General features: G+C 38.0%; 1 protein-coding gene across 2 annotated transcripts in view; it reads left to right on the forward strand.

Annotated features, from left to right (window-relative positions):
• Window positions 1-583: 583 nt before the first annotated feature.
• The window catches only part of Gap43 (growth associated protein 43), a 103,465-nt gene continuing 81,995 nt past the window's right edge, over window positions 584-22,053 (forward strand). The window contains exon 1 of one of the 2 annotated variants that reach the window (XM_033755912.1): window positions 584-778. In XM_033755912.1, coding sequence (XP_033611803.1) covers window positions 731-778 — 48 coding nt within the window. In that variant the 5' untranslated portion in view covers window positions 584-730. Of the gene's footprint in view, window positions 779-12,139; window positions 12,320-22,053 lie in introns of those variants that run through there. The other variant, XM_033755913.1, reaches the window with a different exon arrangement.

Raw genomic sequence — 22,053 nt, forward strand, 5'->3', positions numbered from 1 at the left:
GCGTAGATCGCTTTGGAAATTGCAGCCAATGAGATGCTCAGGGATGATGCCTCAGACAAAGGCAGGCAGGCTGTGCTTGATGAGGCTTCTGGATATTTTCATATAGTCAATGAAAGTCACTGTGGGATATGAAGTAGAGGAAGTCCATGATCTACTAGGTTTGTGGTAGAAAAATCATTCAGTTTGGACATAGAGGAAAGGTTAAAGAAGCGAAAGGTTGTAGACAGGGAAAATAATTAGAAAATCATCATTTAAAATCTCATAAGAAATGAGAACCTAAAGTAATACATGTAGAGGGCTTTGCGACTTATTTGGAGGTAGGTGAAGAAGAAGAAAAACATTTTCAAGATATTTTTGGCCTGAGCAAGTGGGTGAATAGTGGTCCTAGAAACTAGAATAGGAATAACAGGAAGAAGAACATATTTTAGTGAGAGGATGCAGGGGGAAGCTAAGTTGTTCATTTTGGGAGATGAATCATGCATATGGAGATCTGCATTTGAAGGAGGATTCCAATAAGGTCTAGGCTGGAAATAGAACTGAAAATAGAGAATTGAAAGTCACACAAAGATGTGGTTGTGCTGGAGGCTGAGGGCATTGCTGAGAGTGCCCAGGCGAGTGGTGACTGAGAAAGAGAAACTTGACAAGAAAAGGAGATGGCATTCAGAGATGGAGAAGGAAAATTAAGAGGTGAGATGTCGCTGAGACAAAGACAAAAAGAAACTAAAGGAAAATGAAAGCAAACGTGGTTAGTCTAAAACCTGCAAAGAAACCTTGCGAGGTAAGAAGTGTGCACATGCATGTGTGTGTGTGTGTGTGTGTGTGTGTGCATGTGTTAGGAACTATGAAGCTCCTGATGACCTAATTAACCCAAAGAAGTAGTGAATGAAGAAGGTAAATTACTGTGAACTGAACACTGAAAGAGGTGAAGTAGTGAAGATGACGGAAAGAAGACAGGGAGGTCACTTTGAAGGGTAATATTTTGTTAATGAAAAGGTGAAGAAGCTACAGTCTTTTAAAGGATGAGGCTAAAGACTCAGCTGAGAGGAAGTGGGTGATGATATAAAAGAAAGAATAGGAGAATCCAGGTTTTTGAAGAATTAGAGTAAGATATGCCAAATATGGAGAGGCTTTCATCTCCACTTGGTCAGATTTTGGTGCTGTTGAGTCTGAAGGTAACAAATCAGCAAATGTGTGGAGTCTCTGCCAGAATACATCTGTTTTGCATGTTGGAGCAATGATGGCATTAGTTACCTGCTGAGGAAAAAGAGGGACAGATGGAATAGTAAGCCCAAGAAGAAGGGGAAAGGTTAAAATATGAAATAATCAAACTGGGAGTTGAAGCATAGTGGCAAAACAAAGTTTTTCAGGCACTGAATTTATGTTTTATTTATACTGTAGTGAGATGGAGGTAGAAGAGGCAAGTTGAAAAAGGAAAATGACAGCAACCATAACTAATAAATCTTTAAGAAAGTGAACAGGTTTGCAAAGGGGGAAGGTAACCATTTTCCCTGATAATGAAGGAAGAAGTGAGGGTTTCTGAACTACTCCTAATCTCATTAATAATCAACCCAGAATATTATGGACAGAGATAGAGGAGTGGACTGAAATCAAGGACAATACCATAGACAGTTTCTTCAGCCAGTGCTGATCAATGGCTTGGTGCTTGTGTGGAGAGAGTTCTATATGCACTACCAAGGATTCTGTCCTTAGCTCCTTTCCTGTCCGGCATTTTTAAAAAATTCAGTGCCTCAAATAGAGAAAAAGAGGTTTCTTCACCAAATGCTTCTTCACCAAATGAAGCCACTTGTATAGAAGGCACTTAGTTTGGCAGTGTCACAGTTCTTTAAAATCCTAGTTGGAGTAAGTTAGTGTTACTCTAGACATGATTGGTAAACTTCTGTAAACCAATTGCTGAGTTTTCAGGAATTTGCACCTCAGTTATTAAATATATACATTATTAAAAATTGAATTATATAAGCTCAGAAATTAAATAATTACACTAAAAGCAATTTAATAGATACCCAAAATATATCCCTTTCTAATTATTTTATTGTATTTTACTAGTATTAATGATCTCGAGATTGTGTATATCATAGTATCTATATAGTACAAATATGTAATGTTATTTTCCTGTGTATCTCTATCTCTGCATTTGGGGACACACATTTTTGTCTTAAAATGCACTATGGTGGGAGTATGTACATCTTAGAAATAGGAAAATATTACAAATCACATTTGTCTATCCCCTAAGAGTCAGTTTTTTAACATTTACCAGCGTGTTACTGAATAATTTCACAATTAACTGGTATGAAGATGAGCAGGCACATGCACTCACACACACACATGAAACTCTTGCAGTGCTGTATTAGCTGATACCTGATATCCATAATTATTGTACTAGTTTATGCTTCCCCTCAAATCATTTCTCACCTCTGATGCAAATATTAAGTTGGATGATTGATGTATTTTGCAAGATATAGATCAATGGAAATATATTGAAAGGAGATAGAGTATTCAAAGTTACAGAACTAAAAATCTTATATGAGCTCAAAAATTATTTAGTGTGCCAAAGATGCAGGGAAGATCAGGAATGGTTTTGAACCACTGCTGATATAAGAGGTAAAACAGTGTTTATTCTTGATAGCCCCAAGGCATACAAATAGGATTAACAGGTGAACCAAATAGTAAGATAGTAAGACAAATGATTTCTATAGAAAAGGATATGTGTCTGAATAGTTGTTTGAAGTTAAAAAAATGACAAACTTGGGAAATAATATGCTTTTCTTCAGCACAGGATGTTTTAACACTTGGTAACATCAAATCGGAAGCTGCACTGGTATCTTGTAAGTATGGTCTATCCTAGCATCTTTGAAGTTCAGCAGAGTACAAGGCAAATCACTGGAGGCAGGCAGAAACCAATCTCTGTGCTGTTAATTATTTCAAGGCTTATTAAGAGAAAGCCCACATCCTCATTGTCATTCAGACCATTAAACACATCCACCTTGACGGAACCCCAGAAGATGAAATTTACTAATTTAGGGGAAAGATTCCTAATATTGCAGATAACAGAAACAAGATAAACAAAACTTTAATGAGAGTCTGAATTTGAAAATGTTAAACATAAAGAAAAGGCAGCAAGGTAAACGATATATTTGAACTCCAACTTTAAAAATCATCTAACCTTCCAATTCTGTATATTCAAGAAAAATTTAAAAAACAAATTAATACAAACAATGTCTTCCATTGATTCAATATTTATATGTGGATTAGGAAGACTGTATTGTGGATTGAACAGTACTTATAGATTACTTGGGAAAACTATTGAATTTAAATTTTGTTTTGGAAATACAGTGAGGGATATTTTAATCAATAAAGTATTTTTAAGGAGCTTGAAATAGTTGCATTTTTGTTTGTATTTTAGAGAAGTTTGAAAGGAACTAGTATATTTAGGATTTTGAGATGCAGGAAAAAATTCAGAACCTGGATAGAGAAGTTGAAAGTAAAGAACTAAAAACCGGTGGAGAAATTTTGAAAGAACTAACAGATACTAGACACAATTTGAAGGAATAAAAATGATAGAAAATATTTAACCCAAGATCTTGAAAAAAAATAAATCTGTCAGTGCTTCAAGCTAAGGTAAGCAAATTAATATGAAACTATAGGTTTAAATTTCCATAATACAACTATAAATTATATAGTAAATGAAGCTTCACAACACTGCTCCATTCTATGGAAAATAGTCCATTTTAGAAGGAAGAATTAAAGTAAAAGGATACATAAGACTTGAGAGAAGATAAAAGGTGACGAGCTTGGGGATACAGTCTTTGGGCAAGAACGCTGTCCTGGCTCCCCATATGATGGCAGTTATCATTTAATGGAAACTTTATATCTGGAGTCCACCAGGAAAGCTGCATTTTATTATTTCTCCAAGCCCTGAACATTTCAAAAGGAAGATTTGAATGAGACAAGTTCAAGATGCGAAAGAAAATAATGAGAAAGATAACTATGACTGCGTGTAACAAAACAACTATCACTGATTGAAACAGCACGTAGCTTGAAAATAAATATTTGAAATTTAGTTCTAACATATTGAAATTTTGTTCTACCCCTTTTCCTCATTTCCTCCTTTATCCATTTTCTCTTCCTTTCTCCATTCTTCCTTAGTAATTATATATTGAAGATCCAATGTACTATATTCTCCATCCTTGAAACAAGAAGCAGATTTACCAAAAAGCTCATGCAGATTCCATTTCAGGGTTCATCCCTTGGATGATCTATATGACAAAGGATTACAAGTTTGTATGAAATTTGAAATAGTAAGATATTTTTATAGCAGTTCATTAACATTAGTATCTCTTGCAGTGTATTCTTCCACTTTACTCCATTTTCCCTCGTGTTAGATTGTGCTGAATTGTTGTGAGCAATTTGGGAAACCAGTTATCGCTAGCCACGGAAGAGGAGGAATGACTTAAGGAATCCAGTGAGCCACTCACCGGTCATCGCAGCCAGAAGTGTGGGACTTCTGCTTGTGGTTGAATTATAGGGGGGCTGAGTTAGAATGTAAATATAATTTTATTTCTAACATATTAAAATTATATTTATAATATAAATTATATAAATACAATATAAATATGTCTTACATTACCTGGAACCTGAGCTAGGTGGCCCTGATGATAAGTGTGTTTTAAAACCAGTCATTGGGAAATTCTTCCAGTTCTTAGCTGTGCAAAATTTTAAATGGGAGGAGCAGTTCTCACTAATGGTTAGTCAAAACCAAAGTTGCTCCTGTAAGAAATTAACTTCATAAAGCCACATATAAATTGCAAGTATGTCATACATATATTGTTCTTTTGATAGTCATTATTTGGAATAGAATTTCTCTGAGTTTCTATGTTCTATAGTACTGCTAAAGCCCTACATAGCAAAATACATCTGTACATGAAGTCTCATGTTTTAAGTTTCCCAATTTTCAATAATTGAAACAAATCAATCAGCTGTGTTAGAGAGCAAGTGCCATTATTTTTCCATTCTCGTTTTAAAAAGTTATATTATAAAGTCAAAACTATGCCATACAAAAAGATGATCAAAGACTGTGTTCCTAAAAATATAGGAAAAATATGATAGAACTGTGACAGGCAGTTACTATAAAATATTACATTTTAAATGTTGTGATGTTTTTGTAGTTATTAATATTTAGAATGTTTAACTTATGATTTCTTCCTTTGTTCTAAATATTCACTTATTTGCTTAACTTGTATTATTTTTCTTAAAGAAGGCCTTTCAAATGTTATAAATTTGAGACCTCATAAACCCATATAGAGAAATTAGATATGCCAGAAACAAATCTAAAAACCAAGTCACTGTAGTTGCCATCCAGAACTGTGCACTCCAGACAAGGCATAAGCTGGTAAATAAGCTATTATAATACTGAATGGGGAATAGAAAAGAGGCCTGTGAAAAGTTTTGTGGTTACTTCAAAGACAAAGTCAAATGAAATGTTCTGGTTTAAGCCTCTGATGGTGTGTTGGTGGTAGTGGTTAGTGTAATGTAGTGGAATTTTTTTTCATATCAGCTTCTTAATGCACTCAGTAAGCCAGCGAGCTAGATTTATGCTCTCAGGAAATCATGTATTTCCTCTGGAGCTGAGTAGCAAGTTAAATTTTAGCTTCTGCATAGTCTACATGCCTTTCATCTTCTCTTCCAATTCCAACAACACATAGTTCCCTATTTGGCATTTCCTTGTTCTGAAATATTCCCTACTCAGAGATTCAGATGGAACCAAAGATGTGCTAGAAGGGGGGAACTCTGGAAGGACTGGAGACAAGTCTGGAAAGATGGACAAAGACTTAGTGGATCTTAAAAGTTACACAGATTCTGGCTTCAGACATCTTATCTGCCCGTGGGAAGCATGGTAAATCCTGACAGGAAGACCATACTGAAAAGCTCTCAGCTTAATTAACATGAGCTCCCTGGAACTAACTGAAGCCACTTCTGCCTGGAAGTCTTTGGCAGGCTTTGTCTGGCAGGATCACTCAGAGCAGCAATCCAGATCTGGTCAGAAAACACTTACTGAATACCTGCTATGGGCCAGTCACTGGGCTAGATGCTAGAAATACAGAGATGATAAGAGAAGGTCCTTGCAAATCAAGTTGAAAATACATCAGTGTGGTAAGTAGCAATGAAATACTGTGCTCTGCCTGGCTTCCATGGACCCAGAGGAAGCAGAGCTAGCCTGTTTTAGAGGTTCAGGAAGACTTTTCAGAGAACTTTGCTATTTATCTAGCTAAGGCTTATTTCATTGTCAGGGCTTGTATAAAGTGGGTACAGTTCTCTAACTATATGGAACAGAGTGTCCTAATGAACTGAGACTGGAAGGTGTGCTCGTTATACCATTTATTAACTGTATTCTAAAGAATAAAATGGAGTGAGGTTGAACATACAGCAGTAATAGTAAAAAGCAGCTTTATGTGTTGGAGCCTGGGCTTTGATCTTCAAATCATTCTATCTCGAATTACGGATAGTTAAGTGTCAAAAATTATCTAATTGTAACTATAAGCTCTGCAGATTTTAAGCCCTACTTAAGTTGGGCTTAAAGAAACATCCAAAGAATCCATATTTCCAACAAGTTCCTTGGGAAATTCTTATGTGAATGGAAAGTTTGAGACTCACTAAAATGACATGGGGATCCACAGAGAGGTTTTTAAGAAGAGGAGGCACATTACAGTATTGTCATTTGGAGAGTTCCATCTGGGTGAAAGGCAAAAGGCAGAACTGAGTGTTGGGTAAAAGCAAAAAGAAAAACCAGTTAGGATGTTATTGCAGTAGTTGTGTCAAGGAATCCTGAAGGTGTGAGCTAAGGGAATGACATAAGAAAGAGAAGAGAAAGACTTGAAATATATTTCAGAGTTGTGATAATGGCTTGAGTTGATGAAGGATGGGCACTTACCTAACATCGGTTGTATACAAAGAACAAAATGGCAGTAAGATAATAATTTGAGTTTTAGTTTGAGATTGTGATATCTATCAGCTATCTCTGTGTATTTCAATTAAACTCATTAATTGAATTCAAGCAACTGAGTGCCCATTTCTAACATTCCTATTTGAGAGAGATTTCACTCACCATTGTACTGCTTACTGCCAAGCCATGGGTAAGGGCTCATATGGGGTGGTGTGCTCATATAATTAAGTGTGGTTTACTGCTAAAAAACCTAGAGAAATGTGCCCCATGTAAGGGCCCTGAATGCTATTAAAGACATTTTTTATTTATTAGTATATGTTTGTAGTGCATAATGTTCACATGCCTTTTGGAGAGTTAGCAGTGTACATAGTATATCTTAATTCCTTTTCTCTTCTGCCTTTCCTTTCCCTCTCTCTACCCTCCATCATCTCTTGATCCCCTCCGATTTTTTGTACATATTTGCAGTGCATAATGTTTGCGTTCCTTATGTGTGTGTGTAGTTGGTACGTGCACATGACATATCTTAATTCCTTTTTTACATATCTGTCCCTCCCTTCCTTTTCTTCTCCCTTCCTCTCTTAACCTCCTCCCCCTTTAAGAAAGTGCTACCTTCTTACTTCTTGTTATATTTTATTTTGCTTTTTGTTTATACTTTGGATTTTGCATATAAAAGAAACCACACAATATTTAAACTTGTGTGTCTGACTTATCTCACTTAACATTATGGTCTCAAGGTACATCCATTTTCCTACAAATGATTCAAGTTTATTTTTCTTTGAAGTCATAGGTGTAAGTACAGACTTTTTGAACCGAGCCTCAGTTGTATAGGAAATAGTTTTAAGAATCAACCAATGGGATCATATCAAATTTAAAAGCTTCTGCACAGCAATAGAAACATCCAACAGAGTGAAAGGAGCCTGCAAATTAGGGGGAAAAAATTTGCCAGTGATTCCCCAGACAGAGAACTAATATCTAGATTATATAAGAGCTCAAAAAATTCAATCCCTCAAAAATAAAAGACCCAATCAAAAATACACAACAAAATAAAAAGATCCTTCTCAGAAGAAGTGCAAATGGCCAATAAATACATGAGGAAATGCTCAACATCGCTGGCCTTTAGAGAAATGCAAATTAAAACAACACTAAGATTCCATCCCACTCCAGAAAGAATGGGCATCATCAAAAGATCAAACAGCAACAAATTCTGGAGAGGCTGAGGCGGGAGGAAAGGAAACTTCTACACTGCTGGTGAGAAAATAAACTAATACAACCACTATGGAAATCAATGCGGAGGTTCCTCAACAAACTAAAACTAGGAATTTCATTTGACCCAGCTATTCCCCTTCTAGGTATCTTCCCAATATGAAGACATCATATTACAGTGATACCTGCATACCCGTGTTTACAGCAGCAAGATTCAGAGTAGCTAAATCTTAGAAGTGGCCTATATGTCCATCAACAGATGAATGGATTAAAACATTTTTATATCTGTAGAAGAATTAAAGATTACCCAATACACTCTTGGATATTATTATTGCAGCTTGAATTGTGCAGGACAAGTATCTAATTACATGGTTTCTGTTCCTATCGTTTATTTTCCTTGGAGATGCCTATAAGGCATCCCTGTGTGCACTATGCTCTGCTGCAGTGCTGAAGGTGTGCAAACTAAATGCTATGTCAAGTCAACCTCTGATACATAAGGATTTTCATTCTGGCTCTTGCTCTGTTTGGGTTTGGTTTTAGTTTTATTCTTTTTTGGAAGACAGAAGGTTTGTTATTAATTCACTCTGTGTGTCCTACTTTAAATCTTGGGTCTTGATAATATATAATTTTCTGACAAAATGTTGTGCATTTTGAGTTTCAATATTTCCATTCATGATGTTTGAAAATAACATTTTAAGAAAGCATAACAGGCCAGGGATTTGGCTCAGTACTTCCACTGCCTGCCTTGCAAACACAAGGGCTCGAGTTCAATCCTTGGTACCAAAAAAAGAAAGAAAGAAAGAAAATATAGTATAGGGCCAGGGATTTGGCTCAGTGGTGCTGCTGCCTGGCTCACAAGCACAAGGATCTGAATTCAATACCTGGTAAAAAAACAAAACAAAAAGAAAAAGAAAAGAAAAGAAAGCATAATATAGAATATGTCCTTCCTCTGGAGAGAGGTGGTGTCATTCTGTAAATATTTTATCTGTGGAAGCTTATAAAATTATACTTAGGTTTATTTAGGTGTACAAATGTTTAATGACAAGTCAATTGAACTTTAAAAAAATCTCAAGAGGGTACAAATGAGTAAACTTTCTTAAGCATTTTTGAGGTCATTGTTATCTCTAGTTCCCCCTATTTCTTTTCTTGATATTGTCTCTAAGTTCCTGAATGTTTTTCAAATTTTATTTGGTACTCTGATTGATATCACACAATGTAGTTTTAAAAAAAAATGAATTCAGGGCCGGGGATTTAGCTCAGCGGTTCGGTGGCCTGCCTCGCAAGCACAAGGACCCAAGTTCGATCCCTGGTACCAAAAAAAAAAAAAAAAAGAATTCCTTTTGAAAATTCTGGTAGTCACTTATAGAAAGACAATATGTAGTATGTCCAGAGAAAGTCATTGAAATTGTGAGGGTTCTAGGCAATGAAGCAACCAAGAGTGGCTGAAGCAGCTGGCATTTGATTAAAGATACAAGAATGAAGATGTCTATTTGTTCTCTGTGACTCTCCATCTAAGGATTGGCCCAAATAGATGAACCTTACAGAATGCTGATTTATGTCAGCACAAAAACTTTGCCGATGCACTTTAATTTTTTAAGGATCAGAAGTAACCAAGTATGAAGGTTTGTTAAGCAGTGATCTAGCTTAGTGTTTAAGAGGGTTTCAGAATCCCAGATTTCCCTCTTATTAGATTTGGAACTTAGTTTAAGGCACTGAACTTCTCTCGGTCTTAGTGGCCTCCTCACCGTGGAATTAATGCTTTCATCTACTTCATCAAGGAATAGATGAAATAATACATGTAAACTGATGTGGAACTTCGTGCTAAGGTGGGTAGCCTAACTTGTGTAGCCACAAAGTTCCCTAGTGTCTCTGACTGATTTTGAGCCCTAGTTTCTCTGACTTTATCATCCAACCTTCTTTACAAGGTTCCTCCCAATGAATCAAAGCAGAAAGAAAGCATTAATGGAAGGGTTGAGTAAATTAAAGGGAAAGAAGTTGGTCCCCTTCTTTGCCTTACGTTTCACCACACATCTAATTAAATGATCTTATCAGTCAAGCCATAAGCCTGTTTAAACACCAAAAGAACGGTTTTCTTCTTCTTCACCCTCAGATGTCAGCCCATATGCTTCTTTCCTTCATCTCTTTTCAGCCACTAGCAGGGTGATCCTGATCCACAACTGCAGGGTCTCTGGTAGGAATCATCTCTAATCCATTCTTGTCCTCTTCACAGAGGGCTGGTTTTGAAAGTTCATCTCTGATGGGGCTCATAGCAAACAATATTAAAATCAGAATCTAATTTTACTTTTCATTATACAATATGAAAATGTAAATGCAAAACTGAGAAGAAAAGACCCAGTAGTCTGAATTTGAGGCCAATTATTTTTAGGAAGACTCTTAGGGGTAATTTTAACCATCACCCCTGGTTAGTTTTCTGAGTCCATTCTGAGGGATGTGCTCTGAGTTTTGTTAAAATGTATTGAACACCCATTGTGCTCAATGATTCTGAAATAAACACCATAACAAGCTGCCTGGTTAGCACCTATTGAATAGGTTTGTGTCTCGGAGTAACTGCAATGAATATGAGCTGTTTAATTAAAGGTGCTTGGCATTGCTAATGAACAAGAAGAAATAGTTTGAAAAAAAATCTTTGAGATAATCACTGAAAGTGTCACTAAAGTGTCAGAAAAGCACAGTCTATGGTAAAGTTGAGAGTGGCTCTGCTGTGCTTTACGTGTAGCATACGATTTGGTCCTGTGACATGTTAGCAAGGCTGACATTACCATCCCCATTTTCCAGATGAGAAAATGAGGTGGAAAGAGCTTCTTAAATTCAAATAGCGCCAAATATCTAACTCTTGTGTTATATATTTCTCTTAACAATTTGCTTTTATCCACCTTGCCCAAATTGTAAAATATCACTATCAATATCACACAGACTGATTATCCATATGTTCAGCTTTTTCAGTAAGATTGAAATAGGTGTATGTATAATAAGAAGAAGCTACCATGTGAGTTTAGATATGGATGCCATTTCCTAAACATTGCTTATTATTTCCAAACTCAGTGTTTAAATGCTACATATTCATGTAGAATTCCTTGGGATATTACAGTACAGATGAATACATTTGTGTGTATCTAAGCTGATATATATGGGTGTGTGTGTGTGTGTGTGTGTGTATACACACATTTATTCTAGGTTATAGGTATACTTAGAATAATATATGTATATTATATGTGATATATTTTTAGGAGACTGAACCCCTATAATTATCAACTGTGCATCAAATCTAAATGGCAGATATAACTTTTATCTCTCCTACTACAGGAATGGCTGGCTGTTCTTTGCTTTTAAGATATTAGGGAAGAAAGAGAAGAGTTAGAAAACAAATCCAAGCATCCCTCAGGCCCTTCTTCCCTGAAACACCTTCCATATAATCTCCTGAAGTGGCTGGAATATCCTTCTCTGTCTCCACCCTGTCTCCCTCCCAATGCCGTAGGAAAGTAGGTGGGTAATTGGGTCCAGATTGGAGGTAGTTAAATATTCATGAGGCTGGCAGGGGACTGGGAGGGGGGTGACGGTCTAGAATGGGGGTAGGGGCTGCAGGAAGTGATTAGTCATTGAGAGCTAGTGAACAATTCTGAGAAAGAGACCAAGAAAGAAGAGAAAGACAGAAAGATTGGTTGGGTGGGGTGGAGAAAAGAGAAGATGAGAGAGAGAGCATGTGCGATGAGCAATAGCTGTGGACCTTACAGTTGCTGCTAACTGCCCTGGTGTGTGTGAGAGGGAGGGAGGGAGGGAGGGAGGGAGAGCACGCTAGCGCGAGAGAGCGAGTGAGCAAGCGAGCAGAAAAGAGGTGGAGAGGGGGGGAATAAGAAAGAGAGAGGAGGAAAGGAGAGAAGGCAGGAAGAAGAGAGAGAGCATGTGCGATGAGCAATAGCTGTGGACCTTACAGTTGCTGCTAACTGCCCTGGTGTGTGTGAGAGGGAGGGAGGGAGGGAGGGAGGGAGAGCACGCTAGCGCGAGAGAGCGAGTGAGCAAGCGAGCAGAAAAGAGGTGGAGAGGGGGGGAATAAGAAAGAGAGAGGAGGAAAGGAGAGAAGGCAGGAAGAAGGCAAGGGACGATACAACCATGCTGTGCTGTATGAGGAGAACCAAACAGGTAGAGCTAAAGATTTTTACTTCTTGCTGTTGTGAAATTAGCAGAGTAAAATATTTCGCTGTAAAGGCAGGGAAAATATTTTAACTGCTTCTGCTCTGGCATGGTGCTCGCGTTTCCTTAGCATATGGTAACTGATGATTGCATCCCAGCTTTTATTCTTTTCTGTCTTTCAAGCTCTGGTTTTGGAATGCTGCTACTAATTAGGATGAGGCTGGGGAAAACATGCCCGGACAGCAATATGATTGTTTTTTTCTGTATTAGTAAACGCTCAGCCTTTTAGGTCTGCTTTTGAGGGTGTGGATGTGAAAAGGGGTGTGGGGAAGATAGGGGCTCTACCTACAGATGGGGAGGCGATCCGTTAGATTATGTGCAAAAAGCTGGGTTGAAGGAAGAATATTCGGGGTTTGGTATTGCCTGTTCTGTAGCAGTTTCCTCACATGTGCTGCGGAAGACGCCTCATTTCGTGCATGCATGTGCTTCAAAGGGGCACAGGTATTTATGGGAAAACATGTGAAGGGTTTATTTATTTATTTTTCAATGAATGAATGAAACTGTGCTTCAGGAAAAAAATTAAAAGAAAACCTCAAAACAACTGGGACCAGGGGAGAAATTGGAGGTGTAGAAGGGGGAAAATCCCCCTTTAGATCGGCATCCGATTGTGCGCTAGCTGGTCGGAGGAGACGGTGGACCACGCCCCTAGGAGCTTTGAGCTCCGACGGGATGGGAAAGGCTAGCCCTGTGTTACCTGTTGGAAATCAGGTCTTTTTTCTCCTTCCTTTGCTTCTTCCTTGGATCATCGGGGGCCAGAGACATGTGAGCATCCTGGATGATAAGCATGGTGACTCTTTTTCATCAGGAAAGGGGACACATCCAAGATTCGCAAGCATCTGAACCCCCTTCTTCCCTCCCCCACTGCCTAGGTCTTGCTTCCATTTCAAACGGCTCACTTATTTCGTGAAAGAAATTTTAGAAACTTGACTGGGTGAGGTTGAGGAGGAATGACGAGTTCGGTATCCGCAGTACTGTCAGCAACAGTGCCCTGATATTTTCCCAAAGAAGCTTTCAAACATTTGTCGGAACACGTTTGAGTGGTTTGATGAAGGTTAAGGATACGAATGGGTGTGGGATATCCGTAAGTGTGTGCCTGTTTGTGTGTTGCGTGCATGCCTGATTGTGTTAGAGGTGGGGTGCAAGAGATCGGATTTGGATATTATTTCAGTGCAGGTATTGGAAATTGGGCAATTTGTAATACACTCCCTGAATCTGAAGGGGGTGGAGAAGAGTAGAGAGGAAACATTTGCCTGCCAGCCTTGCACGTTGAGCCAGCGCCCTGGAAGGAGGGGTGGGGAGTGAGGATGAAGGAGAAGGTACAGGAAAAGAGAGACTGAAGCAGAAAGTCAGAACAGGGGGGGAATGAATGAATGAATACGTGAAGTTGCAGATGTCCTTGGCTGTGTGGGGATGGCTGGAGAAAGTCAGCCTTGGGTGGGGGTGCTATTTGCAGCATTTCTCCAAACTGCTGTTGGTTCCAAAGACTGATACTTCCTTCCATTGGATCATTTTTAAAACTAGGACATTTCCCCTTCTTGTACTCCTTTATTATAATACGTAAATGTAATAGATACAGGTGTCTGGGTTAAGCACACTGTCAAAAAATGTTCTAAGGTTACTCCCTCGGTGAGCTGGAGAAATAAAATTTAAGAAGGCAGAGCCCTCAGGAAGCCAGTGCTATTCATTTAAAAAGCTTTAATTTTGGAAAGAAAAATATGCCCATTTACAACTTGTTTCTTCCCTACTCCTACACACGGAAGTGTATATATACCTCCTTTGATAAAGGACTCTATATGTGCTTTTTAGAAAAGGAATTAAAGCTGAAGGAATTCCCTTCCCAAATGAGGACATCTGCCTGGGATTCCATCTCCCCAGCAGCCTGAAGCTTTCCCTGTGATGTGCAAAGTGATAAAGATGAAAATGTGTTTAGGAAGTCGTAGATTCTCGTGTTAGTGTACAGCCGCTTCATCTCTCATATGCAACAGTCATGCATGTACTGTATATGGTTATCATATGTCTCCCAGTGTTTTAACATCATCCATATGCAAAGGAGAAGATGAAGCATACAGAAATGCTCCTCTGAGCACGTACATCCCTATTATGTGCTTATGTGTGAAGGATTCATGACTTCTATGTAACAGTATTATATATTATTCACATTTATCACTGTTGAAGATATCATTAAATCAGACAGAAGGCAGTGGCGTATTTAGGGCGTGGGCTCACACTACTGACTGGCATCTATGGAGTGTGAATACTTAAGTCTCCCACAGGTTTCCTGCTTGTGGGTGAAATGATGCTCTCTCATTCTTGGCAGAACCCGATGGTGTCCATCCTTCGGGCGTCTATTTATCATCTTCATTCTTAGCAGGGAATAAAACAAGGGCACGAATCCGCAAAGGTCTAAACTCTGCCACACCCATGAAATCCAGCAGAAGCATGGAGGGGGCTGGAGGACTTGCACTTCCTTCCTCTTCCACTTGAGCAGCATAAAGAAGCAATCTTGGATTTCTAAGTTGTAATACATTGCTAGTGGGTGAGATGAATGCACAAGTGATCTATATTGGCCCTTAATTACTACTACAGCTTGTTACGGCAGGAGGAAGAAAATTAGTATCATTGAGATGAGAAGATGGTAAAGGAGTGGGCAAAAGAGGAATGTAACAAAAGAATCACTGAGATTTCATTGGCTTAAGATTTTCAAGTATCCTGGGACTTACTTTAAATAGCTTGATTTCTGCACATATTGCAGATGATTAGAAACTCACAAGGTGTGAAGTATGTCTACAAAGCAAGAAAACTGTGAGATGTTTTCTTTGTTTAAAAATAGTTTGGCTTGTAATTGAAGTGTGAAAATACCCTAACCCTGCTAAAATCTGCCTATTTCTTCATACAATAAGTAAGGCTTCTTTTGGAGAGTGTGACCTGTGGTTTGTAACTGCACCTTGCTGCAGCCTGCAGAAGGTGTGGAGGACACAGCCTTGCTACTTGGTACATCATTCTTCCTGGTGATAAATTGGATTCTTAAATCTCCCTGAGCCACACCCAGTGTCATCCAGGGACGTTTTGAATTAATCAAATGGAGAGATTCTACTTAATAGAATTGAAGTTGCTCATTTTGAAAATACTGGCTTTCACCACACATTTCCAAATTTAAACAGAAAGAATTACTTAAAAGACATGTTAATTTTTTTCTGCCCAATTATTTGAACTTGCCGAGAATCTTAGAAAATACATAGTGAACCCAGAAATGTGATGATTTCTGGTAACTAATTCTTTCTAACCTATGCCAGGATGAAAACAAAATGATCCCTGAGCTCTCCTGCTGAGAATCTGTGAAACTCTGGTCCCACCCCACCCCCACCTCTGGCAAAGGCCACTGGAATAAGAAACCACAGGGTTAATTTTCTTTCTTGCTGAGCTGGCAAAACTACAGAAACATCCTTTGATGTTTCCTGCTAAAAGGCGTGCTCCTGTTCACCAAGAGGGAGCATCAGACAGGGTCTCCTCTCCCTCCATCACATGAAATTGTCAGTAATGTGCCTGTGGCTGAATTAATCCCCAGACTTCAGAGTTTTCCTTGGCTGGCCCCATCAGGAAAAAGTGGGGCTCTTTCAGACAATAATAGAGCATACATATTGATCAAATGTTCCCCTTGTTCATATGGATAAAATTGAATATGTCTAAAATCTACCTGTTTTAATAGTTCAAAGGGTGCCCAGTACAAGTTCATCTCAAGAGAAGGTTTAACATTTAACTCTTTGCTTCCCTATCAGTTAAAACTGAGGCAACAGGGCAGCCAAGCAGTGGGTCATAAACCAAAGAAGTTGATTGTGTGCACGAATTCTCCCTTTTGCATTTCTGAAGCATGGTCAGATTGCCTCTATATTGTTGTAATTAAATCTGCATTATGTTCTCTGAAGTATTGGAAAGAGGGCTGTGCTGTGAGTCCTTAATTGATGTGACTTACTGATTCTGTGGTCTTGAATGAATCATAGCATCTCAGGCTTTAGTTTCCTCCTGCCAAATATAACTGAAAAAACAGAAAACAAACAAAAAGAAAAACAAACAAACCTCAAAGTGAACAACAAACCCCACCCTGCTTTGCTGTAAAGGATTTTTATGATATAAAAATGATCAATAAAATTACAAGAAAATTTTCTCCAAGTTTTGCAATGTGAGGCTTGATAGAATCACTTATTTTTCATGACTGATACATACCCACCTTGTCTATAGCTTTCTGTTAGACATTGACTGTTTCTGGTCATAGCTGAGCTCTTGGTTGCTCCATTGGGTTTTCTCCAGAACTTCACTCTCTCATTCCCTGCCCTCTATTGACATTATTTCATCTTGTGTGCTATAAGCATCCTTCCCCCAGACATATAAATATGTCTATTCTATCTTGAAGCATCTTCTCCTGACTCTGCACCCTCATCCCTACAATGTTCTGGCTTATCTTCCTTTTAGAGCAAAGTTCCTGAAAGTGCTCCACACTCATTTTCTCCTCTTCACAACTCTCCATTCACTATTATGTCCCCACAATTCCTCTGAAAGCAATTTAGTAAAGGACGTGGCAGGCAGTTGCCCTTCAGCCTCCATCTTGTTTGATATTTCTTTGGTGTTTGGTAATGTTTCCTATGCCCCTTTCTAAAACTCTCTCCTCACTGGGTTCCTTTCACAGTTCTCATTTTCCTCCCTCTCAGATAAGGCCTTTCAGTCTTCCTTGTTTGTCTCCTTTCTCGCTTTTCCCTCCAAACACCAGTGATCCTTTGGTCCACAGTCATAATCCATTCTTCCTGTCACTAATTCTAAATGATCTCACTCATGTCCCAAACTTTAATCACTCCTGTGCTTTCCAAATCTGTGGACCAGACATCCATTGGTGGATCTCTTGGTCCATAAATGCCTTGGAATATATCAAAGACATTCAAATTCATCATTTACAAAGCCAAACTTAGTGTCTCCTCTTTTGTACCTCTCTTGGTCTTCCTTATTTATGACCCTTACTGCTATAACTTCAGAACTCTGGGAACCTGGTAAGAATTCAATGTAATCTTTTTTTCCTGTTTCCATATCTAATTACTAAATCTTTGAACTCGAGTTAAAAAGATTTTAAATATATTCTTGCTTTTCAACTCCATTATTTTTATAAATAAGCTGGTTAAGTCTTTTCATTATCTTTCACTGGATAAAGGCATAGCTACCTATCTGGACTTCCTTATCTCCACATTTTTCTCCTTCCATTCCCCTTGCAAATAATGCTGGAGTTATCTTTATCTAATGCAAATATGATCATATTATTTTCCTCATTAACACCCTAAAATGATCCCTTGTTAACTATAAGCTAAAATGCAAATTCTTTAAGTTGGACTCGCGTCTAGACTAGTTTTGCCTGTCTTTCCAGGATCATCCTCAAACACATTCTGTCACACTCTATGACACCGCCTTTATTTCCATATTACATTCCCCTTTCAACCTGGAAAGCTTCCATCTCCCCTGCAAGAGTTAGCTCTTTTAAACCGTTCCTAACCTCCCTTATTGAGTTTTTTCCTTCCTTGTATGTGTCCATGCTATATTTCATGCCATCTCCATTGGCACTCATTTTATTATACACATGTCATTTTGGTTCTTTTCACACATTAGTGTCCATACTGTTAACCACTGGAGGAAAAAGAAAGTCTTAATTCTTTATGTATCCCTACTACCCGTCATAATCTCACTACATATAGCAAATGGTTTTTAACTATGTATAACATTTGGTAAGTGAGTATGGCATCAGGTTTATAGTCTTTTTACAAGTTGTGACACATTTAAATGGATAGAATCCTTTGGATTAAAAAATCTGTTGGCTTATTTCCTTTCCCCTCCCCTTCCCACCTCCCCTTTAGGTATTTTCTTCCTATTTCACACTATCAATTATACTATATGAACCTTATTTACATTTCTAGTTTCTCATACCAGAGAACTATTGAATATAAAGGAAAAGAAAAAATATGAAAAAGGAAAAAATGGAAACCAAGTCTTTGTAAATAGGGAAGGGTAAAGGGGGTGAAGGGAGGGCAGGGGAATGGGGAAAAAATAAGAACCAGGACATATCATGTAAAGGTATAAGATGATAAATGTAACTGTAGTGTTTGCGTTAAATGTACCAGTAAACTTAATGGGAAAAAAATCTATCGGCATGAAGTTTTGAAGTGGAGCTGATCACCATTGAGTGTTGTTATTGACTTATGGACATGACTGTTATCCATTTTTAAAGAATGCAGATACAAAAATTAGCCCATTTATAGGCTGAATTTCTCCAAACTGCTATAGCTGGTGTTCTCCAGAAAATTTCTTTCCATATCCTTCCTCTCCATCAGTCATTGTGCCCACCCCACTCTCCCAAGTTAAGAGAGTGCTAGTTTGGATGTGTAGTTGCTGTACTCTTGGATCTCTATGTGCCCTTCTTTTGAGGCCCCAGGTAGTTATGCTTCTGTTTACTCTGGTACTATCATAAATAGACCCTGAACCACCGGGTGTGGTGGTGCATGCCTGTAATCCCAGTACTCAGGAGGCTGAGGCAGGAGGATTGCTGTGAGTTGGAGACCAGCCTGGGCTGCATAGTGAGTTCCAGGTCAGTCTCAACTGCATAGTGAGACCCTGTCTCCAAAAAAAAAAAAAAAAAGAAAGAAAGAACAACAACACCACCAACAACAAAAAACCAGATAGACCCCGAACCAACCATTTGTTGTTCTTGGTTGATTTGTTTCAGTGACCACATCAACTTCAAAAATGTGGGCAGTATTAACTTAGGCTGAAAGCTATGTACTAAAGAATTAATTTCACATTCATTTGGGTTTCTTTTTTCCCCATGGAAGTATCCCATAATAATATTCACAAATAGACATCTAATAAGGAGGTAAAGAGAGGGTAAAGAGTAAGTAGACCCCATGTGTGTTACATGTGTGAGAATCAGATCAGTGTTCCTTTCTTGGGTTTGAATGGACTGAAGAGGTTTGGATTCTGAAATAGGCCTATTGTGTTCAGTACAGGGCACACTGAAACCACAGCTTTTCATGAAAGTACTATTTGTCAGACTTTAAGCAGAATATTTCTCTGGCTGAACTGAGATGTCTTTGAAAAGAACAGTAAGGTAAATCAATTTTTCGGTAAATTTTTTTTTTTAATGCTAAACTTGGGTATGCTGGGGATTTAGCTCAGTGGTTCCACTGCCTGCCTTGTAAGCACAAGGTCCCAAGTTTGGTCCCTGGTACCAAAATAAATAAAGTTGGCTAATTTTTCCCAACCACTATATTCTTATTCTATATCTTGCTCACTGCTTCCATTCTCTTTGGCATTGAGTTTTCTTAGCTTCTCTTCTCAGATTCAAGTAAAGTTTTCCTGATAAACTAATACCAGTTCACATGAGTGTTTAGATTGTGAGGCTATGGAAAAAGAACTTTAAGAAAAATTGTGTAACATCTAAATTTCTCAATCAGAGTTTCAGGCAACTTTACGCTATTTTAATTACATCTAGAACATGGTAAATCCTCAAAATATTTGAGGGAATAAATGTGGAAAGGACGGATCGTCATGATTATCATGATGGACCATGAGGGAAAATGTCTGGGGACAGAGGACCTTTTCTGTACACCTATTCAGAGCATGCTTTGTGTAAATGCTCACTACACTTCGTCGGCTATTCTCACAGAGAGACGGTAGCTAAAGTCACAATTCCATCCCTTAATCTGCTGAGATCAGAACGGCATATCTGCAGCCATTTTGGTTTAGTATGGGAGCATAAACTTTCAGATTTCCTGTTAGTTATTTACAGATCTTATTCTCTTAGATGTTGTTTGTTTAATGTCCTGTTTCATGTCTTTGTAGTGGAATAAACCCTTCCCCTGGGTTCTAGACCTGGCTCTGCCAATTGCTTGTCATGTGATTTTAGGTAAGTAACTTACTCTTTATGAGTTCAGTTAATGATTCTGTGTAGTGGACTCAGACACACACACACACACACACACTCACACACACACCACCCAAATATCAACTTTTCTTTTTTGCTAAGTTGATGTGCGGTCCAACTAAAGTGATAAAAAACTGTTTTGTACTTTATTTGCAATTTGTAATGTGTTTTTAAAATATAAGATATTATTAATTGAGAAATTTCAGATATTGATTCCTAAAGTGTTCATGACTCTATTAAAACAAAAAGTACCTTTACTCTCTGTATAGAAACTATACCTCTATCATAACAACTCCTCCCCTATTCTCTTCAAAGTAACAGTAATCAAGTTAATGATGACTTAGTGTATCTTTACAATTTCCTTTATAAACTTCATGACACAATCTAGAAATTAATGCAAATATTCAAATTGTCAAGAGCCCCAGATGTCATGAGCACTAGAAATATCTACTGATTTCCTTTATATTGTTTCCCATTTTAACTCCTGTTTACATTCTCATCTCTTATTTTCTCTTTTAGCTAAATCTGTAGCTTGTCCCCACTCCCACCCCCACTTTACCTCCCAACTGGGTTCTCAGCACTAGGATTACCACCCATGCTGTGCTCATATCCGTCACATGAGGGTCCAATCAGGCAGAAGAGAGGATAGAAAGATAGGGCTGGTTAAGAGAATGAAAATAGAGATGCAGGGTGGGTACCTCAAAAATTACCACTAGGCCCCTATTTTGGCAACAACTTCAGGGTTCCTCAAGGAATCAGGAATAAACTGTGATTAGAAGAGGATACAATGCTGAACTTTGTAAATCTAGCTTAAATACTGTAAACAATCTTCCAAGACATTAGGATCTCAACAAAAGGTAGCTCAGTTCTTCTATGTCCCTGGTTATAATTGGAATAAATTTCCATCTTAACCATAACATAAATTATCCATTTCTCATATGAGGAATAGAATTCTGAAAACTAAATTTTAAAAATATTGATAATATTTGGAAGTATTTTAAAGTATAAAAATTGGAACAAATTAGTGCCAAGAGATTCTGTTTTTTTTTCTTAGAAGCTAAATGCCTAACATAAAAAAAGGCATCATATGTTTCACAAAACTACTATTATATAGGACAATTATGTAGCTGGCAGTAGAAAAGTATGCTAAATAGAAATTTGGAAGTCAACTGGTGCCCAAAAGAAAACAGTAATTTATTTAATTTTATTTGTAGTTGAGTATTGCTCAGTTTTACCTTTAATCCTTCACTCTAGCCACTCCCCCTCCACACTCCTATTAGTTATGTGTTCTTTTATTTATCATAAAGAACATAAACAGACTTTAAAGGATGATAAAAAGAATAATCAGTTGAAAGGAAACTAGAGGTCATATGAAATCAAGTAACTGAACAGGCAATCCAGGGTAGATTCAGAAATTTTAACAGCAGTAATTCATAAATTTTCTGTCACCTTGCATTTAAAATATTTAGTTACTAACAACTCCAGGTTCTGTTTCTCAATTCAGAATTGAGGAAGAGAAAAAGGAGAGAGAGAGAGAGAGAGAGAGAGAGAGAGAGAGAGAGAGCGGTGATATGCTTAGGCCTGCAACTGCAACCTGCAGAGCTGCTTGGGTCAGCTACTACTGCTTGAAAAAGTAATAATTTCTTCCTTTCCAACAGGGATAAGAAGTAGGTCACACCTGTAAATCTAGTGATAGAGTAGATTGGCTGAGAGAGTCCTTATAAATATTGTA

This window comes from Fukomys damarensis, unplaced genomic scaffold (assembly GCF_012274545.1).
Source record: "Fukomys damarensis isolate Sample0158 unplaced genomic scaffold, DMR_v1.0_HiC HiC_scaffold_24, whole genome shotgun sequence".
NCBI lineage: Eukaryota > Metazoa > Chordata > Mammalia > Rodentia > Bathyergidae > Fukomys > Fukomys damarensis.